The sequence below is a fragment of the Mauremys mutica genome, chromosome 1 (genome assembly GCF_020497125.1).
Source record: "Mauremys mutica isolate MM-2020 ecotype Southern chromosome 1, ASM2049712v1, whole genome shotgun sequence".
Classification (NCBI taxonomy): Eukaryota; Metazoa; Chordata; order Testudines; family Geoemydidae; genus Mauremys; species Mauremys mutica.
This window is the reverse complement of record NC_059072.1, coordinates 361,818,523-361,828,286: the sequence shown is the minus strand read 5'-3', so window position 1 is coordinate 361,828,286 and position 9,764 is coordinate 361,818,523. Positions and strand designations below refer to the sequence as shown.

General features: G+C 43.4%; 1 protein-coding gene across 1 annotated transcript; it reads left to right on the top strand.

The window, feature by feature from the left end:
• Nucleotides 1-1,577: 1,577 nt before the first annotated feature.
• Nucleotides 1,578-2,549, top strand: LOC123362250 (olfactory receptor 52E2-like). The gene has a single exon (XM_045002671.1). The coding sequence runs from the start codon at nt 1,578-1,580 to the stop codon at nt 2,547-2,549; it is 972 nt and encodes a 323-aa protein (XP_044858606.1).
• Nucleotides 2,550-9,764: the final 7,215 nt, after the last annotated feature.

Sequence of the window (9,764 nt, the reverse complement as noted above, 5' to 3'; positions counted from 1 at the left end):
GTAAGCATTGCCTGAATTCTTTGTTCCTAGATAGAGATAGCTACGTAGCCATATTAGAACTTACATTGTTTGCTTTGACCCAGTTTACCAATCAATGGAGATTGCTCTGAATCAGTGACATGTCCTCTTCATTATTTACAATCCCACAATTTTGTGTCATCTGCAAACTTCATCGATATTCAGGTATGAGAATGGTTAGCAGATGAGTTGTTGTCACATGCCTCTGCTTATACTTGTCAGGTAACATCTGTAACTTATCTCTCAGACAAAGATGGTTGCCTGCATGAAAGTGTCTTACCAAAAGGAAGATGGGAAGTAACAGAGGTGCAGGCATGTAGCCCTAAATACCAAGACCCTTGTGCCCTTCATGCCTATTCTCTTTAGCAGAAAGTCATAGCCCAGCATTAAAACGACTGTTTCCATGGGGAAAATTTTGCTCTTCTCAATATAGGAATGGCAATGTTGAAATGCCCAGATGTTGCAGAACAAGTTGTAAGAAACCAAGAAGTAGGTGGATTCAGGGATGACCTAACCGTCCCTGAGGGTGTCACCTAATAGCTACCTCTTGGCTTGTGTCCTGAAACACATCAGTGTATAGACGTTCAAAAATATTTATTTATCTGTAAGTATTGTAACTGGATAGTCTCACTATCCATCTAAATCTCCAAACCCTTCCTGTTTGTCATTTACCTCATGGCCTGAAATACCTCTTGTGGCAACGAGTTCCTCAGCCTAATTAGCCATTGAGAGAAGAAAGCATTTTTTTTTTCATCCGTTTTGAATTTTCCACATTTCAGTTTCATTTAATGTCCTCTTGATACTGTGTTATGAGACAGGGAGAACACATTCTCGATCTACTCTCTACCAGTCAGTATTTCATAGACTTTTCTCATGGCCCCGCTAATACACCTCATTGTTAAAGTAACGATCCCAATTTTTCCAACCTATATCATAAGAAGCGTTTTCCCAGGCCCTTGATCATTCTTGTTGACCTTGCCTGAACCCCTCTAGTTCTGTAATAACCTGTGTGAGGAGGGTGCCCCATACTTCAAAGAGGAGGCCAGAAGGGTGTGAAGTATTGACTGATTGCTCTCATGGCATTGTATTTCCTTTATGATATCCAGTCACACTCCTCCTGGATTGCAATGTTTTGCTCAGTTTCTGACCATACTTGCACTGTGAGCAGAGCTGTGTACCATGACATCCAGGTCACTGTCCTCAGTTCAAACAGTTAAATTAGAACTTTGTTAGATATTTGAAGAATTCAAGATTTTTCCTCCAATGGGTGTGCACATTGCAGTAATTGACATTGAAGTTCATCTGCCATCATGCTGCCCATTCATCTTGGTTGGTTAGCTCCCTCTGAAGACTTCTCTAGACTTGACTATGACCTCAATAATCTGGTGCCATCTGCAAATGTTGTCACTTCACTGTTCACCACCCTTTCTAGAGTGTTAATAACTATAGAATATTGATTGTGCTACTTATTATAAAGCACGTAATCCCCCTCACTCTGCTTCTCTCACTTCACAGACACCTTGAGCATTTCTGAGTGCAATCGACACGTAGACCACCTCATGGCAGATTTCAACCTCAGTGATTCTGACCGTTCATCATTCATCCTAATGGGAATCCCCGGCCTGGAAGCTGCTCACATCTGGATTTCCATCCCTTTCTCTACATTCTACTTTATCGGCCTGTTGGGAAATTTCATGGTTCTGTTTGTTGTAGGCAAAGAGCAGACCCTACATGAACCAATGTACCTGCTGCTTTGCATGCTGGCGCTCACAGAAATTGGTGCATCTACTTCCATTGTGCCAAAGGCACTATGTATATTTTGGTTCAATTTGAAAGGAATTACTTTAGGTGGCTGCCTCACCCAGATGTTCTTCCTTCACGCGGGTTCTGTGACACATTCAGCCGTCCTCGTGACAATGGCCTTTGATCGCTATGTTGCCATATGTAACCCTCTGAGATATGCCACCATCCTCACAAATGAACGAATAGCTAAGCTAGGGATAGTGTGTTTGACAAGAGCTGTTCTCTTCGTTCTGCCCCTGCCTCTGCTCCTGAGCAGGCAGCCATTCTGTGCTAACCGCATTATCCCCCACACGTACTGCGACCATATGGCTGTGGCAAAGATGTCATGTGGGGACATCACAGTGAACAGGATGTACGGCTTGGTGATAGTATTTATAGTCCTCGGGTTTGACCTGACACTCATTGCCCTGTCCTATGGTCTGATCATCAGGGCCATCCTCAGAATCCCCTCCAAGGAAGCCCACCAGAAAGCCCTCAGCACCTGCACAGCCCACATCTGTGTGATGATGATGGCTTATCCTATCTTCCTTTTCTCCACTCTGACATATCGATTTGGTCAGGATATTGCTCCCTACGTACACATCATCTTGGCCAATCTGTATTACCTCCTCCTTCCCGCGCTCAACCCTATTGTTTATGGCATCAAAACCAAAGAGCTCCGTGACAAAATGCGCAAATACATCTGTGGAATCTCATCAACTGGGGCCAGTGATTCCAAACCTCGGTGACAAGCGGGGTAAAGGATATCCCCTCATTAGTCAATGGCAGTCTGTCCAAGTTTGATTGAGCTCACTGTTGTGTAAGTTCACAGTCTTAAAAGCTCCTCACACCTAACACTTTTTCACTCCATCACCAAGCACTGCTCTCTCTGTTGCTGAGTTCCTGCTCTCTGACTATCACCCAATCTCTTTCAGTGTCACCCATCAGTCCCCATCTCCACACACCCTGTCCCTTCACCTGTTTTTGACTTCCAGACCACGAGAAGATACTGCAACTTTGTGAAGCAAGGTGGATTTCCATTAGACCCTGTTTGAACAGCATTCTTGATCAGTTTGGCGAACTAAAGCTATGCATTCTGATAGCCAAAAAAAAAAAAAAAGAAAGAAAGCAACTATAATACTGAACTTCTTTATCATAAGTACAATGATACGGTGATCAAAATTTACCTGAATTTAATACGTCCAATACTTCAGGAAGCCTGGAGGATAAACCAAATGTTTCAGTTGGAAAGTGCTAATACGGGAACGCTGCTGCAGGAATTCAGGACATTCTACTAGAACTTATTGGTGAGAGTTGTGAGCCTTTGTGTTTTTGAAAACTGGACCAGGTTATCCTAGATTTGAGGGTGTGTACCCCAGAATGTGATCAAGCCAATTACAACCACAGGGTGTGCACTCGGTCACTATGAATTAATAAAAGAGAACACAACATAATTAAGGGTTAATTGGAAAGCAGGCTTTTAGATGCAAGGTTAAAATCTAGCTGGTAGTTTCTGCTAATCAGAATGGGAGGAGCTGACAGACAAGTAAATAAATTAGAAAGAAAGAAGATAAATGGATGTAAATCTAGAGTCTAGATGCCTATGATAGTAGAAGTTTTTTGAAAGTTAGGAAAAGTGATGATCCAGTAGGGGTCACTATGTCCTATGCGTTTTGTAGAAGTTAAAAAAGATTAGCTAATACAGCGTACTTTGGAGCAGTCCTCTGAAGCCATCTTGAGAGATGTTTTTCCTGAATCCCTTCCTCCCTGGTGGGTGAGCAACTGACCACTGCGAACCTGCTGTTAATTACTCAATACCATTCCAGCTCTTCAGTAAATATCTGGGATGTTTTAAACCTATTGCTTATGTCTGTGTGTGCTGAAATCGAATAAACTGCAGTGTTAGGCAAGAGCATGTTTACTTGCATTTAATCCTTGATGAGACTGCATTGCTGTGTTCCCATTTATTTAATCCTGACACTGGTTGGAGTGAAAGAGTTAAATCACTTTTGAAAAATCCGTGTAACAGATTGCTGTGTGAAACCATGAAATTGCCACGGAGACCAAAGACTTACCACTTTGTACAGTTGATTTTTATACTTGCTGTAGCGGCGTGGTGACCCGCTCTAGCCCTGGGAGGGGGCTGGCAGGCTGGGAGAACAGTCCAGGCTGAGTGGGGAAACAGCCGCAGCTCTGGCCACGCCCCAAACGGACTCAGCTGGCCCTATAAAGGGACTGCTGGGCTGAAGCAGTCTCAGTCTCTCTCTCTGCGTTCAGAGAGTGAAGGGCCTGGCTGCTGGAAGCTGAGAGAGAGAGTACATGAGGGAAGCAGGGCCGGGGAATAGGGCAAGGGAGCTGTAGGGCTCTGCCTGGTAAAACCCCCAGGCTGCGGCCTAGTGTAAGGCCAGACAGGTACTGGGGCTACAGAGGGGTAGCTAGAGGCAGCAGGTCCAAACCCCTTTGCCTGTGATGAGTGGCTGACACTGCAGTCTGCCCCAGTGAGTGGGGGCTAGATGGAGACTGGGCAGTAGCCAAGACTGAGGCAAAGCAGGGATAGTGGGCGGGGGTTCCCCTGGGAGGGGGAGACCCAGAACTGTGGGGATACTGCCTGGGGGCAGCATAAACAAGCTAATTCCCAGAAGTCACCAGCAGGAGGCACCACAGGGGTGAGTCCGCACCTCTACACTTGCTTTCAGCTGAAACATTCAAAATACTCACTAACTATTCCTGCTGTCCAAGGCATCAAACTTAGGTGTCAGGATTTCATCCTGGACATTGTGAAAGAGATGAGACAGAGACTACAGTCAAATGTCCACGTGATTAGGAAACACTATTTCACTAGGAGGGTGGTGAAAGACTGGAATGGGTTACCTAGGGAGGTGGTGGAATCTCCTCCATTGACATGGAGTGAGGACAATCAATGGGACACAATCATTCCTGGGTACAAAATATATCAGGAGGACATAAGAGGTCGTGGGGGAGGGAGGGTGGCACTATATGTGAAAGAAAATATAGAATCAAATGAAGTAAAAAATTAAGTGAATCCACATGTTCCATAGAATTTCATGCTCTAATAAGAATAAAACATTAGGGATCTATTACTGACTACCTGACCAGGACAGTGATAATGATGATGAAATGCTAAGGGAGATTAGAGAGGCTATCAAAATTAAGAACTCAATAATAGTGGGGGATTTCAATTATCCCCATATTGACTGGGAACATGACACCTCAGGACAAAATGCAGAGACAACATTTCTAAATACTTTAAATGACTGCTTCTTGGAGCAGCTGGTACCGGAACCCACAAGGGGAGAGGCAATTCTCGATTTAGTCCTGAGTGGAGCGCAGGAGCTGATCCAAGAGGTAACTATAGCAGGACTGCTTGGAAATAGTGACCATAATACAATAGCGTTTAACATCCCTGTGGTGGGAAGAACACCTCAATAGCCCAACACTGTAGCATTTAATTTCAGAAAGGGGAACTATGCAAAAATGAGGGGGTTAGTTAAACAGAAGTTAAAAGGTACAGTGACTAAAGTGAAATCCCTGCAAGCTGCATGTACGCTTTTCAAAGACACCATAATAGAGGGCCAACTTACATGTATACCCCACATTAAAAAACACACTAAAAGGACTAAAAAAGAGCCACCATGGCTTAAAAACCATGTAAAAGATGAAGTGAGAGATAAAAAGGCATATTTTAGAAAGTGGAAGTCAAATCCTAGTGAGGTAAATAGAAAGCAGCATAAACACTGCCAAATTAAGTGCAAGAGTGTAATAAGAAAAGCCAAGAACGGCTAGCCAAAAATTCCAAAGGTAATAACAAAATGTTTTTTAAGTACATCAGAAGCAGGAAGGCTGCTAAATAACCAGTGGGGCCCCTGGACAAATGAGATACAAAAGGAGCGCTTAAAGATGATAAAGTCATTGAGGAGAAATTAAATGAACTCTTTGCTTCAGTCTTCACGGCTGAGGATGTTAAGGAGATTCCGCAAACCTGAGATGGCTTTTGTAGGTGACAAATCTGAAAAATTGTCACAGACTGATGTGTAACTAGAGGAGGTTTTGGAATTAATTAATAAATTTAATAGTAACAAGTCACCGGGACCAGATGGCATTCACCCAAGTGTTTGAAAGAACTCAAATGTGAAATTGTGGAGCTACTAACTATGGTTTGTAACCTGTCCTTTCAATCAGCTTATGTACCCAATGACTGGAAGTTAGCTAATGTAACGTCAATATTTAAAAAGGGCTCTAGAGGTGATCCCGGAAATTGCAGACTGGTAAGTCTAACGTCAGTACTAGGCAAATTAGTTGAAACAATACTAAAGAATAAAATTGTCAGACACATAGAAAAATATAAACTGTTGGGCAAAAGTCAACATGGTTTCTGTAAAGGGAAATCATGTCTTACTAATCTAATCATCAGGAAAAGGGGTTAGATAAATCAAGGAAGTGCTTGAGAAGGACAAAAAGGCCGGGAAGCAGCTCATTTTGTGGCAGACTGGGGAGGAGAGCAGACCAGACACCAGCAGCTCCAAGGGAGATGAGCTGAGAGAAAGCAGAATTTCTCCCTGAACAACTGCGCAAAGGCAGTCAGGGGGTAGGGACACCCAGAACATGTGAATGCATCCTTGAACATCTTTGGTAAGAGCCACTGATGGACATATCCTGCATGAACTTATCTAGTTCTCTTTGGATGCCCTTGTATTATTGGCCTTTATACAATCCACTGGCAATGAGTTCCACAGGTTGACTGTGTGTTGTGGGCATTACTTCCTTTTCTTTGTTTTAAACCTGTTGCCTAGTATTTCTTGGTTGACACCTGGTTCTTCTGTTATGTGAAGAAGTAAACAAGACTTCCATATTCACTTTCATACTCATACCATTCGTGATTTTATAGATCACTATCATATCTCTCTTAGTTGTCTCCTTTCCAAGCTGAAAAGTCCCAGTTTTCTAACTCTCTCCGGACTTGTCCCGCGTCCCGATCTTTCAACCTGATCCGACCTGCGCGACCTTAGGAGCCAGAGGGAGGGGACCTGCCTGCTTACTGGGAGCCGCTCCAGGTAAGGCTAGCACTGCTGGGTCTCACCTGGCCCCCTGGCAGGTCCCTCTGGCTGATGTGGGGGGCTCTCCGTGCTGCTGCTGGAGCGGGGCGTGGAGCTGCTGGTGGGTTCTCAGCCCCCACCAATTTTTCCTGTGCTCTGGCGGGTTTTTTATTTTGTTTTTTGTTTCGCTCCGCCGCCGACTTCTTTTTTTTTTTTGCTCGACTCGCCCCGCCCCCTTGCCCCCCCCCCACGTCCCGATATTTCACCTCTGTCATCTGGTCACCCTACCTCAGATGGAAGCTGTTCTAAACCCCTAATCATTTTTGGTGCCTTTCTCTGTAGCTTTTCCATTTCTGAGATGTCTTTTTCTTTTTGAGATGAGGCGACCAGAACTGCAAACAATATTCATGGTGCTGTATTTATGTAGTGGCATTATTACATTTTCTTTCTTTTTATCTGTCCCTTTCCTAATGGTCACTAAAATGCTGTTAGGCTTTTTGACTGCTGACATTGTCAGAAAACTTCCTACTATGACCCCAAGATCTCTTTCTTGAGTAGTAACAGCTAATTTAGACCCCATTCTTTGGTATGTAAAATTGGGATTATATTTTCTAATGTGCTTTCCTCCTATCATCTGAATCTTTTAAAAGCCTAGGAGGAGATCCTTCTCATAAACTCACTGTGACACTGCATCCCATATTCTTCATATTTGTATGATTTTGATATAATTATGGCATATATGATGCATTTTGTACAAGATATGTATTGATAGGTGTCACTGGAAAAGCTATGATTTGCAAAAAAAGGATTATCCTATTTGTGTGCATATATCATTTATTGTATATGAAATTATGAATATTGATTATGTATCTGTAGTTGAACATGAGTTACACTTGGGTGATGCCCACTAGGCAAAATGCTTCCAGGCTAGACAGCTGGTTGTGAAGGGCCTATTCAGGGTAATGGAACATTAGGGGAAACAATAGGCTTCATGAGAAGCTTATCCCCCACCTAGTGAGCCTTTCTGAGAACACTCCATATAGACTAGGGATAATGACTGCTATGACTCTGCATTCAAGGTTATGTGACCAGACCAATTGACACTGAACTCCATTTTGGGTAACTGTATTTTTCCACAAGCGGGAACTGATTTTTGAACAAAGCTTTAACCCATGGTGGGAATCCTATCTAAGGTGGGGTGTGACATCATTTATTGGCCTCACTTCCCAAACAAGAGAATTCCTGGATATACCCAAGGAACGAATATTGAACTGGGAACATGTCACACTCAGACCCTTTGGTGCTCAAATTAGGATCACAAGCATGGGGGAGTGACTGTAGCCTGAATAAAGATCCAGATGTTTCATTCCTTTACCACTGTGTTCACACCCCAGCAGAGAACACCTACCTAAAATACCACCACACTGAAATGGCCCCAGGGCAAAAGATCAGGCAAACTCCATGGCTGTTCCCTTGCAAAATGTAGGATACCATTTGAGATGAACTTCAGGTCATTTTGCCCATGGAAGTGGTGAAGTAATCACACAGCGAGTGGAGAAGTCCCATTGTACTAATTCTGATGCAGGATAGTAGAACTCATTTCTGAATTGATTTCTGAAAGATCAACACAGAATTAAAATTTGATGCTTACCTAATGTACAGACTAGAGGAACTATTAGAACAGTTGGGAGCTGTGAGATATATATTCATTTTGACCTCACAAATGCATACTGGCAAATAACTTTGATACCAGAATCCTGGGAGAAGAAAGTGTTTTTCACACCCTTTGGCTTGTATGAATTGGGGATCTTATTGTTTGTTCTCCACAAGGTAGCAGTGACCTTTCAGAGGATAAAAGACTGGATATTCTTTGGCGGTACGATCCATGAAAATGGTTTTTGGTCCCTTATCATGTGGTAGCATTCCCAAACATACTGCAGATAGCAGTACATTACGCACAGAAAAAAAAAAGCCATTATCAATTGTTAGGCTGCACAGTCTGCAAGACTTAGTTTGTGCTGACAATCTGAATCCCTGGGATTGGGAAATCATTTCTTCACTCGCAGGAGAGGCTCTCATGCTGAAGTTCTCCGGGGTCTATTTTCTGCTCTTCCCACTGCTCATGGAGCCGAGGCCATTGTCTGTGAATCCTGGCCAACCTAAGAGTCCACAGGGACTGTACAGGGGAAGCATAAACGTCGCTGCCCAGTATGCTGAGTGTCAGACATGTGAGAGTCATATGCTGATTCTCAGGGCTTGTCTTCCTTCGCAATAAGGAGATTTCCTCTCTCTGCTGAGCAAGATTTCGGTGAGTTACCTCTTTCTCTATTAAAGTTAGTGCTAAGGACTCAGGAAGGGTTCCAGGGTTGAAATCAGGAACCATCTGGGCAGGAATTTGCCAGCACGGCAACTTGAACTGTTTAGTATTGTCAGAAACACCAACAGATTCACTTGATAAAATTGGAACTACAAATATATGGGAAATAGTTTAGACAAATATATGTTTTTAAGATTGGTTTGTTGTTTCCTACTGTGTCCTTCTATCTGTCGATCTGTCCCAGTAACTTTCTCTTTTGGGCTGTGTGGTTGTTCCTCTGATTTGCTCAAGTTTTCCAATTCAGCAACTTCACTGTCCTGTTAGAAAGTGCAGCCACAGTGTCTGCAGTGGGTATCTGTGTAACTAGAGGGTTCACAACAAAAATGGGTCACACACTGGCCAGATTTTTCTCTCTCATTCTGGCTTCAGTGGGTCACTCCAGATTGACACTGGCCTCCTGTAGAGCAAAATCAGAGCCCCTGTGTTTTGAATTCCATGTCTTTCATGCCCAGTCTCAGAATGCCACATAAACTGGGGGTTCCTTTCAGACTCTTTCATCACCCCCAACAGAATAGCGCTTTCTGTAGCAGGAC

Coding starts and splice junctions, on each gene's coding strand:
- LOC123362250 (XM_045002671.1), top strand. CDS start 1,578: ATGGCAGATTTCAACCTCAGTGATTCTGACCGTTCATCATTCATCCTA.